Source organism: Chelonia mydas, chromosome 1, assembly GCF_015237465.2.
Source record: "Chelonia mydas isolate rCheMyd1 chromosome 1, rCheMyd1.pri.v2, whole genome shotgun sequence".
NCBI lineage: Eukaryota > Metazoa > Chordata > Testudines > Cheloniidae > Chelonia > Chelonia mydas.
The window spans coordinates 208,142,585-208,170,063 of NC_057849.1; the positions used below are offsets into that span (position 1 = coordinate 208,142,585).

A 27,479-nucleotide genomic window follows, 5' to 3' on the forward strand; every position below is an offset into this window, starting at 1 on the left:
CAAAAGTCTTTTTCAGGGAACACAGATGTTTCTGGGGATCTCCACTTTGGACTTTTACAGGGAAGATACCAAACACAAACCGTCAGAGGTGACGATTATTCCTTTGAATCAGTATTTATAGTTTCTGCTCACAGAAGACAATCTGAAGAGAGTCTTCAACCACATGGGCCAGTAAATTTCCATTGTCAAAAACAATGGCCCTTGCTTTGAAGTTAGCACTCTTCTTCATTTACATTTCCAAGGCTCCAATCACTTTTAATGGGTAATTTAGTTACAGGGATATATACAATGTAAGAGGTAATGTAATAGCAAACAATCCTTCATTAGTTTTCATGAAGTTTACACATCAAGTACACCCTCATTTTAACACAAACACCTTTGATCTAGGGTTATCTAGTTACAGGGATATACATAATGTAATGTGATAGCAATCAACAGGTTATAGATAAGCAAAGACAATACCATTAACAGTTCCTTTGTGTGTTCACAAATCAATTGTCCTGATTACACTGCAATACCTTTGGAGAGGAAGGATAGCTCAGTGGTTTGAGCATTAGCCTGCTAAACCCAGGATTCGCAAAAAGAAAAGGAGTACTTGTGGCACCTTAGAGACTAACCAATTTATTTGAGCATAAGCTTTCGTGAGCTACAGCTCACTTCATCGGATGCATACTGTGGAAACTGCAGAAGACATTATATACACAGAGACCATGAAACAATACCTCCTCTCATCCCATTCTCTTGCTGGTAATAGCTTATCTAAAGTGATCACTCTCCTTACAATGTGTATGATAATCAGGTTGGGCCATTTCCAGCACAAATCCAGGTTTTCTCACCCTCTGCCCCCCCCACCCCACCCACAAACTCACTCTCCTGCTGGTCATAGCCCATCCAAAGTGACCACTCTCTTTACAATGTGTATGAAAATCAAGGTGGGCCATTTCCAGCACAAATCCAGGTTCCCCCCCCCCCCAAAAAAAAAAACACACACACACACACAAACTCACTCTCCTGCTCGTAATAGCTTATCCAAGGTGACCACTCTCCCTACAATGTGCATGATAATCAAGGTGGGCCATTTCCAGCACAAATCCAGGTTTTCTCACCCCCCCACCCCCATTCACACACAAACTCACTCTCCTGCTGGTAATAGCTCATCCAAACTGACCACTCTCCCTACAATGTGCATGATAATCAAGGTGGGCCATTTCCAGCACAAATCCAGGTTTATATTTATATTTATACTGGAAATGGCCCACCTTGATTATCATACACATTGTAGGGAGAGTGGTCAGTTTGGATGAGCTGTTACCAGCAGGAGAGTGAGTTTGTGTGTGTATGGGGGTGGGGGGGTGAGAAAACCTGGATTTGTGCTGGAAATGGCCCACCTTGATTATCATACACATTGTAAAGAGAGTGGTCACTTTGGATGGGCTATTACCAGCAGGAGAGTGAGTTTGTGTGTGGGGGGGCGGAGGGTGAGAAAACCTGGATTTGTGCTGGAAATGGCCCAACTTGATTATCATACATATTGTAAGGAGAGTGATCACTTTAGATAAGCTATTACCAGCAGTAGAGTGGGATGGGAGGAGGTATTGTTTCACTGTCTCTGTGTATATAATGTCTTCTGCAGTTTCCACAGTATACATCCGATGAAGTGAGCTGTAGCTCACGAAAGCTTATGCTCAAATAAATTGGTTAGTCTCTAAGGTGCCACAAGTACTCCTTTTCTTTTTGCGAATACAGACTGACACGGCTGTTACTCTGAAACCCAGGATTGTGAGTTCAATCCTTGAGGGGGCCATTTAGGGATCTGGGGCAAAAGTTGGGGGTTGGTCCTGCTTTGAACAGGGGGTTGGACTAGATGACCTCCTGAGGTCCCTTCTAACCCTGATATTCTATGACACTCCTTTGATTTCTATTAGCATATGGATGAATTAGCTACAGCCCTGTCCTGAGCTGGCACCAAAGAAGACAGTACCACTCTGTTCACTGTTGTTCACTTCTGCTTCATGCAATTAAACAGCTGCCTCCTCCCACCCCAAAAGTAGCTGCATTTCAGTGCTAAAATGGTCCCTATATTTAAACCATTTATAAAGTATAAGGGAACTATAAGCTATTATTTCTCACTGATAATTCAGTTTTGTTCACAGGTCCAACAGCCCTACTCAGCAAACCTTGGTCCAGGTAGATACACAGGAACATTGGGATGAAAGGGGTGGTTTATGGTGATGAGATGGTGGGGAGCAACCCCTGAAAGATTAAGGGTTGGGTGGGATGGCTCAGATCCCAATTCATAGCTCTTCTACTGGTGATGGGTTTTAAATCACAGGTTGTCCGTGTGTATTTCTCATACCTGATGAAGCTGGGGACACTGTTGGGAGGGCCACAGAATGTTACCTCCACCGTCATCTCCTTCGCCTTGTCCTTCATCTCCAACCTCCAAAAGGAGGTCACCCCACTGCAGGAACGGCAGGAGAGAAGGATGCTCTTCTATCACACCACTATCAGGGAGCTGCAGGTGTGTGTCTTGAACTTCCAGGTGAGAGAGGATGTGTGGCGCCCCTTGAAGGAGCCTGGCAAAAATTGCCACTCTCCTGCCTCCTAGAGTCTCCTCTGTCACTGAACTGTCAGTTACAGACTAACATGGCTACCACTCTGAATCAGTAAAAACAATGAGGAGTCCTTGTGGCACCTTAGAGACTAACAAATTTAGTTGGGCATAAGCTTTTGTGGACTAGAACCCACTTCATCAGATGCATGGAGTGAGAAATACAGTAGGCAGGTATAAAGATCCATCTTTTCATGTGCTGTATCTTTATACCTGCCTACTGTATTTCTCACTCCATGCATCTGATGAAGTGGGTTCTAACCCACAAAAGCTTATGCCCAAATAAATTTGTTAGTCTTTAAGGTGCCACAAGGACTCTTCGTTGTTTGAGCTATCAGTGCATCCCCAATCTGCTGAGGTTGTTCTTTGCTGGTTCCAGGGTGAGACTTCCATTCTTCACCCTTTCAGTCCTGGTAACTCCTCTCCCTGCACTGTCACCACCCCTGAATCTCACTCTGGTGAGATTGGTACCACAAGGGGGCAGAGACACATTCCTATTTTCCCCATTCAGTCCTGGGGATAGGCAGGGAAGTTACATTTCAGCATTTCTGTTTGGCTTTACCTTTAGGAAAAGGCACCCACAATCGATTGGCTGTCATGCCTCCAGGCAGCCTTCCGTCCTGTGCAGTTGAACATCTCCCAGCCAATCGCAGTGCACGACATGGATTATTTGAAAGGCATGTCACGGCTGATTGAAAAATGGCAGAAGGGGAGGTAGGAGCTGATGTCTGATACTGTAGCCATTGTGCCTTGAGGAGGCGGTGATAGCTTCAGGTGTTAAACTAACCATGAATGGACTTAGTGAGTGTTCAGATGGAAGATGGCCAAGGAAACACTAAGGCACTGCAGAAGGATGACCCAGCAGGGGCTCTTCCCACTTGTAGTCATTAAAGATCCTATGGCACTTTCTGCAAACTTTGACTTGTTTCCTGGCCCAGTTCCAGCTCAGGCAATTATATTCTGCAAAACTAAATTCTTCCTGCAGTTCCAGGCAGAGGTACTGTTAATCACTCCTTGTCTTCGCTGTTAAATGGTATTGCAGTTTGCAGTTAAACAGCTGCCACAGTTTACCCAAGATATGGGTGCATTTAGTGCTGGCTGAAGTGTTCCTTATATATTAATCCCTATAAATGTGCTGCTTTGTGTCTTTTCCCCCAGGGTCCTACAGATCTATATGATCCTCTGCCTGGTTGGAAATCTCTCCCCAGCCCTTGACAGCCGGTTCCAAGATGCACGCAGGGAGCTGTTTGAAAAGCTGCATGGAAAGACAGGGGAATCTGGGATGGTGAGTCAGCTTCCCTTCAGTTCCCCCAGCCCCCAAGGGAGCTCTATAGATGCTCTGCTCCCATGGCCACCCCCACTGGCTGCTGCCCTCGATCTCTAGTCATAGAATCATAGAATATCAGGGTTGGAAGGGACCTCAGGAGGTCATCTAGTCCAACCCCCGGCTCAAAGCAGGGCCAATCCCCAACTAAATCACCCCAGCCAGGGCTTTGTCAAGTCTGACCTTAAAAACCTCTAAGGAAGGAGATTCCATCACCTCCCTAGGTAACACATTCCAGTGTTTCACCACCCTCCTAGTGAAAAAGGTTTTCCTAATATCCAACCTAAATGAAGTAGAGTTTCTCATGTTGGAGGGACAGAGTGGAAGGACATGCTGACCGTGATAGCAGCATTACTTCCTATTTCCCAGCACTTTCCCCTAGTGATGATGCCATCAAGGAAGCCAGCCCTGTACCTACTGCACCCATGGAGTCCAATCCACATTAAGAGGCTTCCACAAGGACAGGGGTTGGAGAACAACATATAGATGGGCAGGTTTCCCTTTTCTGTCCCTTCCAGCCAGGATATGAGTCCCCTCCACTTGTGGAAGTGAAGAGGGTGAACCAGCCTTGAGTTTTATGGTCATGTTTTCTGAAGTGCTCAAAGCCTTTTAGGGTTGATAAAAATCTAATTAAAATAAATTAAATTCTTGATTTGCTATGATCATTACTACACATGTACACATTTCTCTGTCCCTCTTTTTCTATGTGTTGTTCTGCCTTCATCCTCTCTCTCTCTCTCTCTCCCCCCCCCGCCCCCCAGGTACTGGCCCATCGCTGGAGGAAATGCCTGAGTGACACCAGCACTTTCTTTGAGCCTGTCCTTGCGGAGATGATTGTGCAAGAGATTTTCCCTCAAGAGACAAAGGAACTTGTAGGTATTCTTCTTCCCCCTCCCAAACACAAACTCAGCTTCATTTGCTTCTCCTCTTTCCATTCTTAGCTGATACACTGTCAAAGTCAGGTCACTTCCTTATTCCTTACAAATGTCCCATCATTCTTTGGGAGTGAGGTAGGTTATGGGATCAATATACTTATTGCTAAAATAGTGAGTACTAGGACCTCCGTCCTTATCCTCATCCCTTCAACTGGCTGGGAATATCTTCCCAGCCAATATCATCCCAGCCAATATCTTCATAAATGATCTGGAGGATGGTGTGGATTGCACCCTCAGCAAATTTGCGGATGATACTAAACTGGGAGGAGTGGTAGATACGCTGGAGGGCAGGGATAGGATACAGAGGGACCTAGACAAATTGAAGGATTGGGCCAAAAGAAACCTGATGAGGTTCAATAAGGATAAGTGCAGGGTCCTGCACTTAGGACGGAAGAACCCAATGCACAGCTACAGACTAGGGACCGAATGGCTAGGCAGCAGTTCTGCGGAAAAGGACCTAGGGGTTACAGTGGACGAGAAGCTGGATATGAGTCAGCAGTGTGCCCTTGTTGCCAAGAAGGCCAATGGCATTTTGGGATGTATAAGTAGGGGCATAGCGAGCAGATCGAGGGACGTGATCGTTCCCCTCTATTCGACATTGGTGAGGCCTCATCTGGAGTACTGTGTCCAGTTTTGGGCCCCACACTACAAGAAGGACGTGGATAAATTGGAGAGAGTCCAGCGAAGGGCAACAAAAATGATTAGGGGTCTGGAACACCTGACTTATGAGGAGAGGCTGAGGGAACTGGGATTGTTTAGTCTGCAGAAGAGAAGAATGAGGGGGGATTTGATAGCTGCTTTCAACTACCTGAGAAGTGATTCCAGAGAGGATGGTTCTAGACTATTCTCAGTGGTAGAAGAGGACAGGACAAGGAGTAATGGTCTCAAGTTGCAGTGGGGGAGGTTTAGGTTGGATATTAGGAAAAACTTTTTCACTAAGAGGGTGGTGAAACACTGGAATGCGTTACCTAGGGAGGTGGTAGAATCTCCTTCCTCGGAAGTTTTTAAGGTCAAGCTTGACAAAGCCCTGGCTGGGATGATTTAGTTGGGGATTGGTCCTGCTTTGGGCGGGGGGTTGGACTAGATGACCTCCTGAGGTCCCTTCCAAACCTGATATTCTATGATTCTATGATTTCTATGATTCAGTAACAAAGCAGAGAGTGGGGCCCCCAGTACTCATGCGCGATCCTACCCTAACAAACCACTGTGTGCAGCCCCAGCAGTCATACAGGACCGTACAATAACAGGCCAGTGCATGCAGCCCCAGTACTCATACACAACCTTCAATAACAAACCAGTTCAGCTCTAATGTTCATGAGTATCCCTACAATAACAAACTAGTGCATGCAGCGAGCTGTAGCTCATGAAAGCTTATGCTCAAATAAATGTGTTAGTCTCTAAGGTGCCACAAGTACTCCTGTTCTTTTTGCGGATACATACTAACACGGCTGCTACTCTGAAACCTGTCAGTACTTTCATGTGATCCTACAATAACAAACCAGTGCATACATCTCTAATGTTCATGAGTAACAATACAATGACAACCAGTATGAACATCATTTATGAACAACCCTAGAACAGTAAGTGCAGTTCCAGCCATCTCATGATAACAAACTAGCATAGATTACCCAGTGCTTGTGAGCAATCCTATATTAACAAACCAATATGCCAGGGCTTCTGAATGGTTCAGTAATAACAAACAAGTCTGCATACCCTGGGGAAGGGCAACCTTTTTGCTAAGGGATCAGATTTCCATTTCCATTTGTAACGGGGCGGGACTCACCCCTGCAGCACCTCGTGCTGGTCATCCAGGGAATTAGCATTTCCAGCCTCCAGAGCACCCTCTGCAGGCTGATGTCCCGCTTGCCACTGGGCCCAAGTCCCTCCTCAACCCTGGTGCCCCTTTCAGGCCGGGGTGCTGCCCCCTGGCAGTATCCCCACAGATCTGGGTCTCCCCTCCCCAAGGAACCCCCACCCTCTATCCCCACCTCACCTCAGTCTATGGCCACTGCCAGTCATCAACTAGCCCCCGTTCCCTGGGGCAGACTGCAGTGTAAGTGCCACTCATCATCGGCAAGGGGGGTTTGGACTTGCTGCCTCTGCCTACCCTTGGGCTGCCCTCTGCAACCCCAGTACCTTTCTTTAGCCTTTAACAAGGCCTGCAGCCTGGGGGGTTTCCAGGCCAAAGCTCCCCAGCTCCTTTGGCCTTCCCCCAGCCCTGGTACACTGCGTAGCTCCTAGCAGCTAAGCCCATCCCTCTCTACATCTAGAGAGAGAGTGAGTGTTTGCTCCTGGCCCACTGCCCTTTTATAAGGGCCAGCTCGGCCCTGATTGGGGCATGGCCGTGTCTGAGGCTGGTTCCCCAATCAGCCGAGGTTTGCTGCTTTTCCTAGCAGCAGACCTCTCGGCCACCTCAGCCTTCTCCCAGGGATGATTTCAAGCCCTTCAGGGCAGTAGCGGGTGGCCACCCCACTACACCAAAGTTATTGGCTCAAGCACTGAATTTATAAAGGGTTTGCAATGTATGGAAAATGCCATGAAAAAATAACCCAGGGACATGGAACAATGAGAGACTGAGACCTTAAGAGGAAAGAGCAATGAAGAAGCAGAGAAGAGAAAGAGGGAAGAAGGACACAGGAGAGCATGTCAAACTACAGCACTCAGCACCTTGTAAGGGCAGCAGTGAAGCGAATTTACTGGGCTTCCTCCAGGGCAGAATATAGGTTCCACTGTGGGAGAAGTGTATTTGTGTGTGCACATGCGTGTAGCGAAGCCCTGAACTGACTGACTGAATCCCCCTCAGACACCACCAGCAAAGAGGTGGGTCAGATTGTGTAATAGAGGGAGTTGGAACTAAATGCATTCTGAATTTTCCTTTAATTCAAGCAAAGGGAAAGTAGTCTAGAATAGATCCCATCCCATGTTAGGAGAGGAGAAGTCTAGAACTGAATGAACAAGGGATTGTGTTCTCCTCTCACCTAAGCAGAGGCAAGGGGGAGATGAGAAGAACAGGGCAGAGTTAAGGGAGCAGTGTATAGGGACAAGCCCATGGCTGAAAGGATGTAAAGAATGAATTTCTTTCTCACTTCCTGGAAAGAGGGATCCTTACCAGGGTGGGCTGTAGCTCAATTTGTGGAGCATGGAGAGAGAGTAGCCCAGGACTGAATAAACATGGGCCCCAATTGCTCCCCTCTCCTCTCAGACCCAGATATGGCATTTCCTAAGGAGCAGCTGCTTTTCGGTAGCCCTGAGTGTATCTCTCTTTCCCCTTGGCAGGCTGAGAAGATGTTCTCTCTGGTTCGAGATGCCCTCCACAGTCGGCTGGATCAGGTGGAGTGGATGGATGAGCAGACCCGACAAGAGGCCAAGGACAAGGCATGTGTGGAAGACACAGGTCACTGCGGTCTTTATGTCCCAGAAGCCCCTGGAGAATGGATGGGTGTCTGCACCTGCACATACTTTGACATGCATGCTCATGTACATGATCCTACATGGACACTTTTATACATACCTGCTCAACACTTTTAGGTGGATACACATATACCATCATAGGCACATGGTCATACACTGACATGTATATATGGAGAAGCTCAGTGTTTATCCATGCGCACCCACAGCTGCATACGTGCCAACATATATGAGCACCAACAAGCTTACACATGGAGGGAGATAAAAAACAATTCCATGGGCTTCATGAGAGCAGCTGCTCTTTATATCAGGGCTGCATTTGGCCTTAGGGCACTGACTTGGGAAAGGAGAAGAGAAAGGGGAGATGTGTTACCTGGAGAAATCAAATAGGACAGCTCTTATTTTTACAGAGCTAATTTATAAGTCCTACTTACCCTGCCCTGAAACACATTATACAGACATTCAAAATGTAAGGAATCCTCTTGGTTGTGTATATTATTTAATTTAATTTAATTTTATTTTATTTTAATGATTTAAGGTTTCTAAGCTTCAGGTGGAAATTGGCTATCCAGACAGCATCCTCCAAACTGCTGAAATGGACCAGGAATTCCAGGATGTGAGTTATACAATGCAAACATACCTGTCTTGTTACTGGTAATATACCTGTTCCATACCCAAGGGCACCTTCTGCTGGAGGGGAAGGGAGCAGAGCATACTCCATACAACTAGCATACCTTCTCCTTTCCCTCCAATGTCTTGTTTTGAAAGAGGTTGGGTCTGGAGAAGCTGGGAGATCCAGCCAGTGCTCTTGCGTCTTTGCCTACTCTGCCTCCTGTTGCGGAAGGAGAAGTTGGGGGTGGCACAGTTCATCCCCCAAAGAAGGCGTGCTCTGCTTTGCTTGTGATAATATCTCCTGCAGTCCTTTTCCACATCTTAGGTTGGAGATTTTGAGGGTTGGGAGAGAAAAGAGAGAATATTTGATTTTTGATTAACCCCATTTTCTGCCCTGTTTGGTGTTGTCTCTTTTGCCCCATCCTCTCTCTGATTCTCATCTCTCTCTTACTCTCTCTTCTGTGTCCTTTTAAATACGCTCTCATTGCCTCTCTCTTTCCTCAGCTGGAGATACATGACAATACCTTTTTGCTCAATGTGGTGGCCTGCCTGAAGGCTGTGAGGGAAAATTTCTCCCTGAGGCTCCTTCAGCCCCAGCTGCAGGATAAGTATGTTTCAGCCAACAGGTGGTGGGGATGATGTGTGGTAGGGGGCAGGTTATAGGAGGTATATAGGCATTGGAGAGGAGGTATAGGAGCAGCTGATCAGATACAGAAGACGATACAACAAAAACAAGAGGATAAGTACTCCTTTTCTTTTTGCGAATATAGACTAACACGGCTGCTACTCTGAAAAGAGGATTTGAGATATGGTATAGGAATGGGCTAAGACAGTGGGGAGGAAAGTTGCTCTTGTGGTTAATGAACTGAGCAGAAAGTCAGACAAGTTGGGTTCATTTCCCTGTTCTACCACATGCCGCCTGCATGACCCCGAGCAAGTCTCTTCGCCACTCTGTAAAATGAGGCTACTAGCACTGGCCTACCTGACAGTGGTGTGGGGAGGGTACATCCATGAATGTTTTCAATGGTAATAAGTGCCTAATAAATAAATAAAGGCAGATACAGTGTTTGTATTGAACACATGAGGTTCTGAATAATGTGAACCTATAACTCTGCCTCCTCTCTGTATGGGATTGCACTGGGGAGTCCTTTCTCTATGTCACCACCATTCCCACAAAGGTCCAGTAGGGAGAGAGATCAGGAGAAGGTCCCAAGCCATTAATAGTGGGTGTTCTCTCTCCTTTCTTTTTCTGTTTCTAGTTGGGAGGTCTTCCCTTGGTCTGTCCATTCCTACTACTCAATGAGGCGCCACACCGTGGTCTTCCCTGCGGGAATGTTCCGCAGCCCCTTCTTCCACGCTGAGTTCCCCAGGTACTAAGAGGCTGCAAAGCCACCAACATAAACCTCACCCCTTCGGCACGCTGGGTTTCCAGCATACTGTTTCACTGCAAAAGGCCAAAAAGCAGGAGGGAGGGTCCTGCTCTGACTGACCTCAGTGGGAATTTGGCCACTGGCTTCACTGAGAGCAAAATCAAAGCCTAAGTGATTTCCATGTGGGGCTGAGATAAGCCGCTGACGCTGAGTAACCTCAGACTCTTACCCTGAGACTCAGGCGGGCAGTTTTCCTGGCCCTCACAGGCAGGCAGAATATATTAGAGCAGAAGGAAAAAAGACATGAGGCTTATCAAGACAGGCTACAAAGAAGACAGTTCCTGAGCCCACCTCAATATTGGGTCACTCAAAGATGGGGGTATATTATTTTCTAGATTCCAAGAATAAATCCTGTGAAAACTTTCGGCAATCTCCTGTCCAAAATGTCTTCAAATGGATCAAAGACAACTCTGCTTCCCCTTTATAAAAAGACCACCTCTACTAAGCAACCATTTATTTATTTATTTATTTATTGCATTATGAGGTTTGTATGCCTTCCTGTGAACCATCCAATAGTACAATTCTGTTCCTCTATTATAATGAGAGCACCCCTGTTGAGCAACCAGTTGTTGTCATTGAGTGGTCATTTAAGACACATCAAACATTGTTTGATGTAATTTTTTGTCCCCCTGGAGAAAGGTTTGCACAGAGAGAATAATCCCAGACTCATTAAATTCCTATTGTACAAAAATAGGCTCTCACTATGGGAAGGAATGAAACAAGTGGTCTGATCAATATAATAATTCTTTTCAGTCTATAGTGAAACTTACACCCCCTAGCTGTAGAACACCCATGTGCCCTTGATGACTCATAAAACTCATAACAGGATTAAGAATGGGACACAGCTGAAATGAATAATAGCAAAACAAATATACTTTTGTAATGCTATGTGCTTCCACTTAATGAGTGAGTCACTTCGGAATCAGCAGATCTGCCCCCTGTATCAGTCTGATCTGCCGATTAAATTGACTGTGACGGAAGTGCGTTTGTTACGACTGTTAGCCCAGCAGAGCCAACCATTAAGAGAGAGAGAGCATTAGATTCAGGAGTCAGACATCCAGGGTTGGTTTGTTTTTTTTCCAAAAATGCAGTTTGAGGTTGACAAAAACATTTCACGAATTCATTTTGAATTCTCCAAGTTGTTTCAGTTGAAATAAAAATAAAAAAATCAAAACATTTTGTTTTGACATTTTTTAAATGCAATGTTTTGATTATTCAATTCTAAATGATTTTTCATTTTGAAATTTACTTCAATTTTATTAAAGAAACTTTTTTAAAAACTGAAAATGAAATTTCTTTTCAGGTGGAACTGAATGTTTCATTCAACACAAAGCAAATTTTTTTTCAGCAGTTTGCGGAAAAAAAATTAAATTCTCGTCAACCCTGAAATAAAAGTTAGTTTTGATTTTTCAGAATGGCCAGTAAACTGAAAAATCAGTTATACATCCAGCTGTAGTTGCAGATAACCTTTAAAATGTGAACTGAGTGTAACCAGTGCAGTGATGTCTCCTGAGTCTGCAGAACTCTTAAAGCAGCAGCTGTGAGAGAGATGCGAGCTGCTCCTATTCACTTCAGTGACCTATTGATTCTGAAATCTAGTAACGATCACTACGTACATGTCAATGTTCTTTGCTTTTTCATTATTGATCAAGACATGTAAGAAAGGAGAGGGATGATCATACTGTGGAAATTTGATTGTGAGTGGACTCATTCTGGTGTTTCAAATGGGTGGAGCTTGGTTTGTGGGTGGAGTTTGTGGGAGTACCACAACTATTTCTAGTGAAACCCCTGATTAGATTACTATCTTGCACATCTTTAGCAGACTTGTTAACAAACATCCAGTTGCAATTGTTCACTTGTACAATCCCACTGTCTTTACATTATACATTTACTGAACATGTTGATATGGAATAACAGAGACGATAAGCATGTAGCCCCTGATACTGGTTTTACATCATCATTTGGCAGAGTAGAATCATACTTGATGGAGCAGGGCTGTACAGAGAAACCCATGCTTCCCCTGCCTCCTGCAGGTTTAGCAGCTGATACCTCTTTACATTCTGTGTTTTTCAGTGCTGTGAACTTTGGAGCCATGGGAGTCATCATGGCACACGAGCTGCTTCATGCGGTCTACGATTATGGTGCGTATTGTGACCCATTCAGGGTGCAGCAACATCCCCTGGTTTGAAGTAGTAATAATAACTAAATACATGGTTTCCACTTTCAGCACGCTGACTTTAAAAATAGTTCCAGTGACCCGAACCATTGCTGTTAATTTATAATAGAATCTGTTCCCTCTGCTCACTGTCACAGGCCTCAGGGGTGTGTTCCCTCTGGAGAGCTCAGGGGAGTTCCTCCAGGATCTGCTCCCTATTTAAATGTATAGTGCAAAGGTGGGTTTGGTAAATTCAGAAGACTCAATCCCAGACCATGCTCATTACTAATGGGAGAAGTGACTGAATCCCAGTGGATACTGATAGTGCATTTACCTTCTTGGATTTCCCTCTTCTCCACAGTGGTGCCTGAGAGCTGTCCTAGATGCAACAGGGATGCATTAGTGCGGGGTACAGACTGCCTGGTGGAACAGTATGAACGCTACTCTCTGCAGGGCCTGAGAATCAATGGCACTTTCACCCTGCTGGAGAATGCAGCTGACACAGGAGGACTCGCCATCGCTTACCAGGTATCACAAACTACCTGCTGTTCTAGTCTTGTAGTTTCACACAACTCTGCCTGTGCCCCTCAGTCCTGCCCTGCAACCCCCTGCCCTGCTATTCTGGTCCTGGGCTGCCCAACTTCCTGTCCCTATGTAACTCCACAAATGCACCTCAATCCAAATTAACTGCACTCCTTGCTGATCCAGTCCTCCACCCCATCCCTCCTTCCCCCACAGCTCTACCAATGCCCCTCAGTCCTGCCTCTCAGCCCACTGCTATTCCAGTGCTGGGCTCCCCACACAGCCCTATCAATGCCCCTCAGCCCCCTGCTATTCCAGTGCTGGGCTCCCCTCACAACTCTGGCAATGCCCCTCAGTCCTGGCCTGCAGCCCCCTTGCTATTCCAGCCCTGGGTTTCCCACACAGCTCTGCCAATGAACCTCAGTCCTGTACAGCAGACCCCCTGCTATTCCAGTCCCTGGTCTTTTTTATTCCAAGACGGTCCTTTGTATGAAAATAAGTGACTATTATTTCAAGCTGATACAGGCCCCTGGAAACTAAACTGATGTCCTTCAATTCATTTGTCTTGGTCCTTGATGAATCGATACCCATATCTATGGAGGTGAAAGTACTCTGTAGAAGAAAGTTCCTCTTCAGTTTTCTGTTGCTGGGGAAGTTATGAGGTTTAATTAAATAATGTCTGTCACATGCCTTCAGATCTTTAGACAGAAGGTACTAGTGATATGAAAAGCATGGCAAGAATTTTTTGAGCATGGGTGACTCAAGTTGAAATAGTTTTTATTCAATTATAGTGCATCAAACAGCATCATCTTCTGACCTTCTGCTGCCACTGTGTGGTATTGTCTGGAATGGGAAGCACAACAGTTAGGTTGATAGGGAAGAGGGGAGGGATAAGCCATCTCAGAGAGCAAGGAGATGGGATGGGAAAGAAAAGGATGCTACACTTTCTCAGTGAGTGGGTGGATGGATGTCTATGTCCCAGCGTAAGAGCTCCAGGGCAGCACCAGCAGGCAGCACCAGCATCCACACTGGGAGGATGAAGGCTCCTGATTTCAGCTCTCCCTTGTGCGTTAAACTTTAATGATATTTGTGGGACACAATCTGAGATTTTTTATTTTAATTTATCTGTTCCTCTTTCCCCACAGGCCTATAAGAACTGGCTGAAAAAGCACAAACAGGAGAGGAATTTACCCAGGAGTGGACTCTCACACCATCAGCTCTTCTACATCAGCTTTGCCAATGTAATGAACACCCTGCTGATCTTGTCTGTCCCAGCCCATCTGGCCTCTTTTAATGTATCTTCCTCTCATACTTTCTCTCTCTGGTCTGTGTGTCTGATTATCACCATCTCCCTCCCTCCTGGTCTGAGTCTCTCCCCCAACTTCGCAGCACTGGACTGCTCCCTAAATGCTGATCAAAGGCCTCACTGAAGACCTACACCTTACACTGGGCTCTGAAGCGATAACAGACTGTCAAAGGGACCAAGCACAACAATATCTATCTACTATCCATCATTTAAGGTTTATCTAAGGCAGCAGTCACTGGAATATCTAAGAACCCTTGGTTATGATGACTGATGATAATGAAATAAATAAAACCAAATTATATTTAACTTCCCTGTCAAAAGATAATTTACTTACCGGGGAAGAGTTGGCAAGAAGAAAGTTAGGTTTGCAGGAAGGAAAAGACAGCAAGAGTGAACCTGCACCGCCACTATGATGGCTTTAGGGAGAGAGCTGATCAAGTATTTTGGTGATGGGGGTCAAGCACATAGATGGATGGATGGAGTGAGATTTTTCAGGTACCTTCCTCTTAGCAAGTTTAGGGCTCATACATAACCAAACCCTTGAGCTGCAAGTGAAGTGCACTTCATAGATCACTGGTGTTATGTTCTCATAGAGGTTCAGGGAACATAGAGATCAGCCATTGTATTCGACACTAGCTGGAGCTTCAGGGTGCTTATTGATGGTAGCCCTGAGAAGAGTGCAGAAGAAGGTGATCCAGTCCTGAGGCTACAAAGGATTGGGTCACTCTGGTAAGGTCTGCATTAGAGAAGGGATGTGGCAGCTCTAGGACCAGCTTCCAGTGAATGCAGGCAGGATTAACCAGAGTGATCAACTGGGCTTCCAGCAACAGGATGAGTCCAGTATGACCCAGACACTGCAAACCACCTGAATAAAGGCTGGACACTCCCCTCCAAAGAATGACATATTCACAGCACTGCCTGTCCTATAGGTGCTTCCCCTTCCAGCAAGCATAATTTTGGCTTTGTCAGGGCTGTGACTAAATCAACACACTGAAATAAAATAGTGACAAGTTTAGGACAGATAGATATGGATAGATGGAAATCTACCCCTCTACCATGCGCTAGGAAATGGCAGTATCCAGGTGTTGATCTGAGTGTCATCCTCTCTCCTGGCACGGTTGTCCAGCATATCTCTCTGTCTCTCCTGTCTCCTGTCATGCTCATGTTGCTCAGGAAGGATGACAAGCTGGAACCCTGCAGAACCTATGTGAGGGCTCGTGGGCAAGTAAGCCTTTGGGATCATTCTTAGATGCTGACATGATTGTTTTGTTTCCCTCCAGGGGATGTGTGGGCACCAGAGCCCTGAGAGACTGCGAGCCTTCCTGCACAGGGACCCGCACAGCCCCCCACCACTCCGTGTCCGCGGGCCCCTCAGCAACAGCCAGGACTTTGCCAGGCATTTCCACTGCTCCAGCACAACACCAATGAATCCAGCCTTCAAGTGCCACATCTGGTAATCCACATGGAGAAGGAGGGGGAGAAAGAGAGACAGGCAGAGGTATGGAGACTGGAGCTTTGTAGAACTTTTCCCTGCTGAAGAATGGCCTGCCCTCACGCAGAGACATGCTGGAGCCTAACCAATTCCTCCCCATTCCTTCTTTCTCATCCTTTTTCCCCGCCAACAGGTCGTGGTGGCAGAAGGTTCCAGTCTGGGTAGCAGGAGGGAAGAAAAGCTAAACATAGCAGCCAGTACAGTGTGTGCTACTCCCCAACTGCTCCGCATGCCCTGCCCCAGTTAGGCCAAACTTGCTCTTCAGAGTATGGGGGCACAGGCTTGCAAGATCAATAGACAAGCTGCAATCATTAACAACTTGGGGGGAACCTCACAAGTCCCCATGCACACCTCCCACCCATGCCTCCCACCCGGACCACCAGGGATAGAAGAATCTGGTTCTCTCACTCTGAAAGCACATTGGGGTGGGGGGGAGGGAGAGACATGCTGGTTACTGCTTCCAGATGGGAAGATGAGACATTTAATTAATGTACATTGCTAAAAACCCCAGCTAGATATGTTATGGCACACCTGTCTTAGCGCCCCCAATATGAGTGGGATGGTCCTGGGATTTTATCTTATTTTCTGCTACTTAGCCTAGTGTCCTGGATCTGACCTGCCTAGCTCTTTGGGATTGTTTTTTCCCCTGTTACTCTTACCTCTGACCACTAGGGGCCTGGCCCAGTGCCAGCTTGAATGGAAAGCTCAGTTCCATTAACTTCATTGGACTTTGGATCAAACCCTAGATACCCCTCCTCCAATGCAGCAGCTGCCTCTCTTTTCTGATTGCTCCCCCTGCTGACTTCTGCCGAGAAGGAATAGCAGCAGCAGTAGCAGCTATGCTCAAGCTTTTTCACACTCAGAAGAAGGGGAAGAGCATGCACTGGCTGAGGGAGAAGAAAGGCTGGAACGGTGGAACCCCTTCTGTGGAGAAGAGGAAGTGGGGAAGCAATTCATGGACAGGACAAGGAGTGGAATCTCAGGAGTCAGTGATGTAGATACAATGTTGCAAGTAATGAAGTTCCACCGGAACCATTGAGTTATGGGGGACTTCCAGATGGAATGGCACTCTGGCACGTCACTTGGTCCATAGGGTGGCAATGTCGCTCAAACAACTTTGGCTCTTACCCCACTGGGGCCCAGGCCAGATTTGAGCGGCATTGTGACCCAGGTGACACCACTCATCACTCAGATTTGGTCTGCTGTGTGATGTGGGGTGGACAATGGGGTGAGAGGAACTGAAGGGCAGCCGCCAGCCAAGATTAGGAGTTGCGTCCCTAGCCTGGGATGGGAGCGGAGTGCTGAGTTGGGCACTGGTGAGTGGCCTGGAAAGTCCTGGGGGCCGGTGGATGAGGGGTTGGGGGTGTGAGGTGTTGGTGTACTATGGGGCAAATGGGAGAGGTGGGGGGAGTTGTGGCGGACAACTGAAGATGTGGGAGGTGGTGCGGTAGGATGTGGGCCCAATGCTGGACATAAGCAACATTTTAGATTTTGGAAGGGAGCCCCTAACGTAGTCCTGCACCAGGGCCTCATCGTGTACAGTCAGGAGGAAATGGGGTCTGGGAGGATGTTATCCCTCCCGACCCCCACAAGGTGTTAGAGATTCCTACTCGTTGCCCCCAGTCACTCCATATGAAGATAACAGACAAGTCTTGTTCCCTCTCACAAAAAGGCATCGGGTTAGGGTGACCATATATCCCATTTTGGCCGGGACAGTCTCTTTTTTTAAGCCCTGTCCTGGCTGTCCCGATTTTTTTTGGCAAAACTGGGCATTTGTCCCATTGCTCTTGTCAACTGATCGGTTAGCAAGAGGAAACTGTACACATGCTCAGTTTTTCCAAAAAGGTTGAGTGCAAACCTTAGCGGGGCATGGAGGAACATGTGTGTGCGGGCGAGCAGCAATGCCAGCCCTTTGCAGGAGGAGGGCTTGGGAGAGCGGCTCGGGCTGGACCAGCCCTCCACAGGTGGGTGGCAGGGAGTCTCGGGCTGGCTCCACACAGGAAGGCAGGAGGGGGTGGAACAGCTCAGTGGTTTGAGCATTGGCCTGCTAAACCCAGGGTTGTGAGTTCAATCCTTGAGGGGGCCGTTTAGGGATCTGGGGCAAAAATTGGAGATTGGTCCTGCTTTGAGGGGGTTGGACTAGATGATCTCCTAAGGTCCCTTCCAACCCTGATATTCTGTGGTGCCTTGGGCTGGCCCCATATGGTGTCCCATGTTCCCTTTGGGAAAATATCGTCACCCTACATCAACTTAGCTAGGGCCTGGGCCTGTTTAAGGAAAGGTTGGGATGGTAGGGGATGGTTTCCAGGGTTTATGGGAGCCTCCAGAGTCAGACTAACCATCCAGATTTTAGAATGCTTCTCCAAATACCAAACTGCTTTTCAGGAATTTTTGCTATCCAGATAGGGGAGTTTTGCTGCTGTTATGTTTTTGTGACCTAGTATCGTTGTAACCAAATGTCCTGTAGTAATGCAGTGTAGGGGAGGCAAAGAGTGAAAGATGTAGTGGATTTCAGGAGCAGCAAGAAAACTGGCATTTAAGAATGTTTCTGTGTTACTAAGAACAGCCTGAAAACTATCAATTTGGAGGCCCTGATAATTAGACCTATATTTAAAAAAACAAAAAACCTAAATTCACTAGAATTGGTGAACACACCCCTCCTGCAGCTCACGGATGCCTGGTTTCTTTGTAAAGCTATCTCTGGGAAATTTTTTAAATGGTGGGAGCTGGTTTACTCTGACCATTATACAGTAACTCCTCACTTAATGTTGTAGTTATGTTCCTGAAAAATGCAACTTTAAGTGAAATGATGTTAAACGAATCCAATTTTCCCATAAGATTTAATGTAAATGCGGGGGGTTAGGTTCCAAGGAAATTTTCTGGGGGCAGACAAAAGGCATTAGATACTGTACAGTACTGTACTGTACTGTGGTTGGGAAGTGCCCCTGGCTTACCCCACACAGGCAGAGCCCGCTGCAGGCAAGGACACTAGGAAGCACCTTCGCAGCAGCAGCAGAAGCTTCCCCCCTGAAGAACAGGCTCTGACTTTGCCGGGGAATGCTCCAGGCCCTCCTCTTTCCATCCCCGCTCCACTCCAGGCCCACCTCTTCCCACCCACAATCCACCTCCTCTCTGGAGCACACCGCATCCCTGCTCCTTCCCCCCTCCCAGAAAGTCCTAACAGCTGTTTGGCAGTGCTTAGGACTTTCTGGGAGGTAGGGGGAGGAGCGGAGAAGAGGAATCTGTTCAGTGAGGAACAGCTGTTTGGTGGCAGAGGAAGCGCTGGGAGGGAGGGGGAGGAGGCAGAGAAGAGGAACTTGTGCAATGCTCCCTTGTAAAGTTGCTGCTCTTCCACAGAACCTTACAAGCAGTGGACAGAGCAGGCAGCCAAACCTGTTATAAGAAAACATTGCACAACTTTAAACGAGCATGTTCCCTAATGGAGCAGTGACGTAACTTCGAAACAACATTAAGCGGGAGGACATTAAGTGAGGACTTACTGTATTACCAGTGTGGTGATTCTTTGGGAGTAGATACTGGTATTGGGAATGAGCATCAAAATTAAAGCTGGAAAAGACCTATTAATTGTCTTATCACTGTGACAATTAGCAAGGGTTGTGGAGGATTCTCAGTCTTTGGCAATTTTTAAATTAAGACTGGATGTTGCTCTAAAAAAACAGGAATTATTGGGGGAAGTTCTATGGCCTGTTAATACAGGAGGTCAGACTAGATTGTCACAATCATCCCTTCTGGCCTGGGAATCTATGAATCCAGTGCCAGCCAGGGTAGGCCAACACAGTATATTCTTCAGCAGCACTTCTTTTGAAAGACTATTCCACTGTTCTGTTCTCACTGATTAAAGCCAAAGAGAATGTACATGAATAAAAGGTTCCTTATCTGTGTTGTTATTAATAACACTTTTGACTGAAAAATTATAATTGAAATAATCTTAAAATATTAAATGTACTATTTACTATTAATGCTGATTGATTCATTTTTGAATTTCACTCAGTATGAGAGAATGAAAATAGACTGCTGAATTTCACTTTTTTTCTGTCAGTTTTATTTTCCAGCTCTCAAGCACTAGGTCATTGCTGTAATATCAGAGTTACAAATGCTGCAGGAGAATGTTTAAATCCAAACAAAAATCTGTATTCCTTGGAGTGAACAAAGAAAATCATAGAAACATTTCTACTAGTCTTGAGAAAATGGTGTATATCAAACTCACAGTTTGATATAAGTAATAGCACATATGCTGGTGATTTCCATACATAGATCTCAAAGCACTATACAAAGAGGGTTAGATATCATTATCTTTATTTTACAGATAGGGAAACTGAGGCACAGATACACTAATGACTTAACCATTATCGCACAGCAGGTCAGTGGCAGAGATGAGAGAATAAACCATAGGTGAAATCCTGGCTCCCTTGAAGTCATTGACAAAACTCCCTTATGATATTAATACGGCTGGATTTCACCCCAGGCCTTCCAACTCTTACCCCTATGCGTTATCCACTGCATCACACTGACTCCCTTTAAAAAAACCAACCTAATATTACATATTTAAGATTACTTCCAATGAGAAACAAATGTGGATTTCTGGGGTTTTTCTTTTCTTTTATTTGTTTGCTTCCTGAATGTGTTGGCATTCCCCCCCGCCAATATTTTTTCTTTTTTTTTTACATTGGAAATTCAGGTCTTGTCAGCCATGCTTTTCTTGGAAGCCTGTTGGACTACCAGAGAGCTAGGATCTTTATGACATCAGAGAAATCATGCAAATGAAACCTGATTCATTGAGATGGAAAGAGATTTTTTTCTACTCGAACTGTTTAAAACCATTTGTTTGGTTGTTGGTGGTGATGCTTTTGTTTTTTAAACATCTGTTTAACAAACTCAAATACCTGAATAATCAGTGTGAAGCAAAGCTCTTGTAAATAGGGCATACCTTGCCCTTCAAGTATGGGCTGTGAGATCTGAGAATCTACATATCCATGTCTTCCAAGAAAGACCTCCAGCAAAACAGGAAAAACAAGATTTATTTTCCTTTTATTTCTAAGGTTAAAAAAAGAAAAGAAGGTGGTGAATACCTTACAGCTTAACTAACATGGAGTTATTCAGGGACAGCTATTATTGAATAACTCCATGTGTTGACACACCCTTACTTGGATTGTAAACTCTTTAGGTAGGGCTCCCTTTTTGTTCTGTATCTGTACAGTGCCTAGCAATGGAGTCCAGGTTCATGACTGGGGTGCTACCTTAACAAATCCTGTTAGGCCTTTTTTGTCCCTCACAAAGAAGAGCACAAGCCAAATGTTGCTATCCTTTGCAGATCACTCTTAAAGTGTTTACTGATTCCCACACCGGAACTTTTCCTCTTTGTTCAATTTTGTTCCACTAATTCCTAGTTCAGTCACCTCAAGCAAGACTCCCTGAAAAATACTCCTCTTTCCTTTGCATTTATTTCCTTCAGATACTACAGCCTGACCTAATGAATTGTGAGCAATATATACTGAGAATGATTCAGCTCATTTTGACTCACTCCATTGTACTTGGGTTGCATGTCTCCTTCTTTGCTTCTTTACAAGAAGGCTTTATAAAGAAAACCTTTACAAAAAATAAGGCTTTCTTTTCTGGTTGGTGTTTGCTTTAGAAAGATCAGCCTGATCTTTCATGTTTTTTCCAGACGACTTCTTATGGGGTGTCATAATACCTGTATTGTGAGCTTCCATAGCTCAGCTGAAGGGGTAGACATCCTTTGTCCAAACTGTTCATTCATTGGATTTTAATAAAAACAAAGAGTTCTGAACAATCTATAAACCTTTCCTGTCACAATTGCTCAGACTTCAGTCTCTGTTGACTCTAGTAATGTCATCTTTTCCCTACTTATCCAATTTCTGTAAAGTCTTTTAGGATGGACAAGACCTGAATTTCTAATATAAAAAAAAAAAAAAAGAAGGAAAATAAATTAATAAATCCTTCCCAGGCCAGCAAAAGTTGGCACAAGCCCAATTTTTAAAAATCCTTTGCAGGTCAATTTTAATATTTCTCATATGCTTTCTATTGGCTATTTTGGTGATTTTTTTTATAATTGGTATCTCAAAGTGTATTTAGTTATTTTACTCATAATTTTCATCATCAAAAAAAGATTGTGTTATGTCCCCAACAAACCTATTCTTTATTATTTAAACTGATTCTTACAGTAATCTACATTGGGCTCTGTTTTGACTTTTTTACTCCTTGTTAATCAGGAAAAAAACATTTTCTCTGGAATGTAGTTGAGAAAAATGTTCGTCATTCAGTAGTTTCTTTTCCAGCAATGTATGTAACATAATTGTGTAAGCCCTTTACACTGCTGCTCTTTCAAAGACAGAAACATCTTTAAATATGGGACATTTTTGGCCATTACAGTGTCTGACTTTATTACACAGGGCATAGTTGGCCTGTGGAACTCATTGTCTCAACATATTATGGAGATGCAGAGTAAAGTGGGATTCAAAGCAGGCTGAGATGTATCTGAGTAAGAAAATATCTGCAGTGACATTGGATAGGATCAGCTCTTATAAAGAATATCAGATCTACTAGTTTATGGATAAAACAAACACTAACTGCTTGCATTAAGAAATACCTTCCCCTGTAAGCACATGTTTGTATAGTTATGGTGGACTTTGCAGCTTCATGTGAAGCATCTGGTAATGGCCCCTGTTGGAGACAGAATACCAGACCAGATGGACCAGCTGCTGCCCTTTGTGTAGCAAGTTCCTTTCACTCATTCTCATGTGAACAATCCATGTCATTGGTTTAACCATTAACCATTAAGTACCTACAGGGTGAGTCACTTCAGATCCTTGCGCTGGTGGACGGTTAGGTATTTTGGCTGCCACACTGTAGAAACTGGGTCTCTGTCACCTTAGCAGCACCAGGTGAGAAAGGAATTAAGACTGTGACCCATAGGTAGGTCACCAACATGGCAATGCAGCGCATAAGCCCCTTTAGAGCCCCCTGGCCCAGCTCACTGAGGAGTGCTCTGCTCTGCCATAAAAAGGAGATGGGAGACAGAGAATGGAGATCCTGAGATGGGGAAGTCTGGTTTATAAGAGATTCCACAAGCTTTGGATTGAGGGTTTATTGCTGTTCTCAAGGGAGTTGGGAGATGAGCCAGGTCTGGGTGATGGGGAAGGTGCCTGTTGTCACTTGGTGTCACAGGTTCCCTAGGGTGTGGGTAGTGGGGAAAAGCACTGCTGCCTAGTAGGCAATCATGAAACGCAGGTAGACATTCAGGTTGTCTTCATCCATGAGCATGGCAATGATTTCTGGTTCTATGTCACGCATAAAAAAAAGAGCATGATGCTGCCTGTGTTCAAGGAGATGGCCAGATCCAACAGCAAATCCTTCACCACTGCGTTCCTCAGTCTTTGTGCATCCTCGTTCTGCACCATGTCAATCACCTCCATGCCTTCCCCTGTTGACGAGGCCACAAAGGTTTCTTCCATTTGCTCCCAGCCTGCAACCCGAGAGGGGGAATAAGCTCTCCTCTCTGCCTCTCTCAGTCCTCTCTGCCTCTTTCACTGTCCATCCTGTCTGTTCTCTCATTCTTTTTGGTCTCTTGCTGCTTCTATGTCTGTCTCTCCTCTCCTCCCACTCCTTTCTCCATTCTCTCCCTCAATTCCTCCTCACCCTATCTCCATGCTCTCACTCCTTCACTCCCTTCTGCACTCAGTCCCCTCCAGCTCCCCAACTGCTTCCCTTCCTGTCCCCTTTTCTCTCTTCCGAACTCCCTCCCCTCACTATCCTTCCTCTCCCTAGACATGTCCCCTTAGCCCATCCCTCACCATATTGTTGTCATAGCTGCCAAATTCTATGTAGCTCCTTGTGTGACATGCTTATGGATGTGTGTGAAGTGAATGAACTTTTTCTATACCAGCAAAATCATCTAATGCTAATAAATGAAAGCTAATGCTAGTAAATGAATGCTACACTGTCATCCGAGGCTATGAAGGTGCTCTCACCCACCTGTGACCCAAGATCATTATAGATGGGGAAACCGAGGCAAAGAAGAGGGATGAGACTTGCCCAAGGTCCTACCGCAAGTCAGTGGCAGATCTGGCAATGGAACTCAGGAGTTCCAGGCCTGTGCATGAGGCACATGACCCTACTTGTCCCTACAGCATTTTCCCTCCTCCCTTTCCCTTTCTCAACAACAATCTCTCATCTAGTCCCTCCTACCTTTATTTCTTCATGGTTGGCCCTCTCTCTCTCTTTGGTCTCTCCCATCTCTTTCACCTCCCCTTTTCTGCCTTCCCTCTTCCCACAGGGATCCAGTGCCCCTCTCCCAGAGCGTTTGCTCCCCCTGAACTTGTGAACTCTGGTCCCATCTCCCTCATTGCACAGAAGGCTGCTGGAGGTGGAATGTGCTCAAGCTCACAGCCTGCTCACTTCTCTCTCCCCAAGTGAGGCAGAAAGCAGTGAGGCCAAGTGAGGGTGGGGCAAGGGGAGGAAGCCTTGGATGCCTGTTCAGAGAAGCTCTGAGAGCAAGCCCTGCTGGGAAGGGGAGCTGAGCGGATGAAGGGGAAACCTTGCTCCCTGCCTATGAGTGGCATTTCAGCTGGCATGAGTGAGAAAATGGCAGGACTGTATCATTTAGTAATTATATTTGTAACACCGACACTCCTGGATGGGTCATCAGCAGCGGGGAGCAAACCTGAGACCTCTGGATCTTAATGCAGGAGCCTCTGCTGCCTGAGCTAAAAGACAGATTTTTCAGCAACAGTTGCAGCAGGCTTACCAATTTCTAGTTGGCCTAGCCATCCCTAGAGAAGGACAGAGTGCCAGACTGGGTATGCATCATTTACATATCATACTACCACTCAGAGGCCCTGGTCCAGAGTAGGGCCTCATTGAGTTGAGGCATTGCACCTATAGATAACTAAAAAACAAGCTCCTCTGAAATCGCCTTTCTTTATATGTACCCTTCCCTTATGCTGTCACTTCTTATCACCTTTCTTCCCTCCCCGTCCCATTCCTTTTCCCCTCTCATTCCTCTTTGCCAACCGCTATTCCTGCTTTTCTATCCATTCCCCTCCCTCTTTCTCCATCTCTAGCTGTCCCCTTGAACCCTCCCTTTTTTTAAAATCCTCACACTCTAACCCCTCCTTCACCACATCCTTTCTTCCTTCCCACTCTGCCATCTTCTCAGTCCATCCTCTCTCCGCATTGGCTCTCCACACAGGAAAGCCAGAGACAGCCTCTCTAACCTGGTGGTGAGCTCCTTCCCTCAAGCTTCCTGTCCTTGACTCCATGGAGCATGGTCTGGCTTTTTGATGGTATGAAGGCATCAGAGAACACCAGGAAGTGGGTGGCCAGGAGTGCGGCCAACAGATAGATGGTGTACCCCAGGGAAACCATCAGGATTGGATCACCCCTCCTCCACCTCTCCCGTCCAGCAGGAGATGCCTGTACTCATTGCCCCTTGAATTAATGAAGGACTCAGGATCCTCCTGGCAGACTGACTCCAGCTCAGGGTGGGCTATGACATCACTAGGCCCTTGTGACATACCGTGATGTCATAGTCTGTTGTGCATCTGCCCTGTGAACTGGGGGTGGGGGGGAGGAAGAGTCCCCTTCAGAATGGAGCAAGGACTCACTGCTAACAAGAACCTAGAATGTGGAGAGAGTGGGAAAGCACTTTGGGAATCTGTCGGATCATGATTTACTTACAGCAAAGACTGTACAAAACTAAAAGGGAGGCTAAGGAAATTGGGCTAGCAAACTGTAAGACCATAATTAAAGGGAGACCACTGATCTGAAAATCACACTTCACTCTGAACATGTTGTACCTATTATTGTTACAAGTTTCACTTCATATATTATAACAGAAACAGACTTCACAAATCATATTTGTCTCTGTTTTTGTGCCAGGGGGAAGGGATTGTGTAGTAGTTTCCCTGTATTACCAGTTAGCTAGAATCCCTGTTGTTTGTACAGATCTTTCACACAGCGCCAGTGGAGAGAATTCAGAGTAACAGCCGTGTTAGTCAGTATTCACAAAAAGAAAAGGAGTACTTGTGGCCTGCATCCGATAAAGTGAGCTGTAGCTCACGAAAGCTTATGCTCAAATAAATTGGTTAGTCTCTAAGGTGCCACAAGTACTCCCTTTCTTTTAGTGGAGAGAATCACATTTTTAAAAATAGGAAAATGTGCTTGTAAAACCATAAAAAATGTGAAAGGGACTCAGGGGCAGAGGTGGGATCTGAAACTACATTCTACTTAAGAAGGAGATGACTAGATTTCAAGATGCTTTAAATAGAAGCATATGCCCTAAAACAGCCTCCAGATGGTGCTCTAGCATCATCAGTGAAGAGACACAGCTGCTGTTATTGAGTAGTTTTATATTATAGATGAAAAAGTTATTTTAGGTCATGTCTTGTCCGTCACTTCTCTTTCCCCCAGCCTCTAGTGGATTGTCCACTACAGTTTAGCCTTCAGTTCTTTGTCTGGACCACAGTTATATGTCTCAAGTGATGGGGTTTCCAGCGTGTGGCTTGGGAAGCAATTTTCTCTAATCATTTTCAAACTCACGGTGTAACCACAGCTCCATTTGCCATTAGGAGATGCTGACAAAGTTTGTGGAATTTTAAGCAGAAAGTTTTGCACCATCATTTATAGGCTGTTCCTCTGCTTTTTGCCCTCCCGCCCTTGCACATTTTCTTATTCCTCCTATTTGTTTCACATTTTCTACCTTTCATCTATGACTATGGGACAGACTTCTGGGCTATTTACTCTTTCCTGGATATAACTGTTGGGCAGTAGCCAGTTAACAAACTTATCTGTGTCAAACCCAAAGTAATCTTACACTCTTTCTTCGGGGATGCTGCTTCTACTCTCAGGTATTTGCTTCTTTCTTGGGTGCCTGGGATTTTTAGCCTTATGCTCAGGATACCATTTCTTTCAAGCCTAGGAATTTATCAGAAGACTGAATGGGCTGGAATATGACTTTCTACATCCTGGGATGTTCTGCGGCCATCTCCAGATTCCTGACTGGGACTTTGAAACAATCCAAAAAGAGACTTGCCCCAGATAATCTTTCCCTGTTTCTACCATGAGCCCAGGCCATGCTGGCTGGGACAAGACTTCAGGAGTCTGTGGCCAAATGTTCACAAAGGCTCAGCACAGTGAGGGCCATTAGTGCCACAATAGGACCTGCAGTGTGCTGAGCTCCCTTGAATATCTGGCCTTTAGTGAGTGCTGTATATATGCCCTGCCGTGCAGGTGAGATCAATAAAGATCACTGTTTATGAATACCACTATCAAGTCTCAGTGCCTTGATTCAAGGATACTCTAGTACACAAGACACCACAGGTTCCATATGATCCCCAGATATAGGCGGTGCACACCGGATGGCTCAAGGGGAATGAGATTGGGCTATGGAGTTTTTCATCTCTTGATCACTACTTGCAATCAACTTGTCCCTGTTTAAAATGGGTGCAGTCGCTGGAAAGGTAACTCCCAGGAGCATGTTCCCTACAGAGACCCCAGGGGACCAACTGGACCCTGTTCCCAATTTAAGGATGGTGTAGCGTGTATCCCAGTGGTGTATCCCTATGGGGACATACTTATTGTTTAAAGGAGGTGCAGTACCTAGGGAGCTGAGTCCTAGGTTAGAAACTCATGGGCCCATGTCATAA

At 45.7% G+C, this 27,479-nt stretch overlaps 1 protein-coding gene across 19 annotated transcripts in view; it reads left to right on the forward strand.

The window, feature by feature from the left end:
• Positions 1-27,098, forward strand: part of KEL (Kell metallo-endopeptidase (Kell blood group)) — a 43,487-nt gene extending 16,389 nt beyond the window's left edge. For 13 of the 19 annotated variants that reach the window (XM_037911459.2, XM_007068607.4, XM_027830743.3 and 10 more), the window contains 12 exons: positions 2,333-2,521; positions 3,180-3,325; positions 3,770-3,896; positions 4,697-4,807; positions 8,147-8,245; positions 8,817-8,894; positions 9,395-9,498; positions 10,150-10,260; positions 12,394-12,461; positions 12,837-13,003; positions 14,143-14,238; positions 15,584-22,005. In XM_037911459.2, coding sequence (XP_037767387.1) covers positions 2,333-2,521; positions 3,180-3,325; positions 3,770-3,896; positions 4,697-4,807; positions 8,147-8,245; positions 8,817-8,894; positions 9,395-9,498; positions 10,150-10,260; positions 12,394-12,461; positions 12,837-13,003; positions 14,143-14,238; positions 15,584-15,760 — 1,473 coding nt within the window. In that variant the 3' untranslated portion in view covers positions 15,761-22,005. Of the gene's footprint in view, positions 1-2,153; positions 2,188-2,332; positions 2,522-3,179; positions 3,326-3,769; positions 3,897-4,696; positions 4,808-8,146; positions 8,246-8,816; positions 8,895-9,394; positions 9,499-10,149; positions 10,261-12,393; positions 12,462-12,836; positions 13,004-14,142; positions 14,239-15,583; positions 22,006-26,747 lie in introns of those variants that run through there. The other 6 variants (XR_005227182.2, XR_006290222.1, XM_037911483.2 and 3 more) reach the window with 6 other exon arrangements.
• The last annotated feature ends 381 nt before the right edge of the window (positions 27,099-27,479 follow it).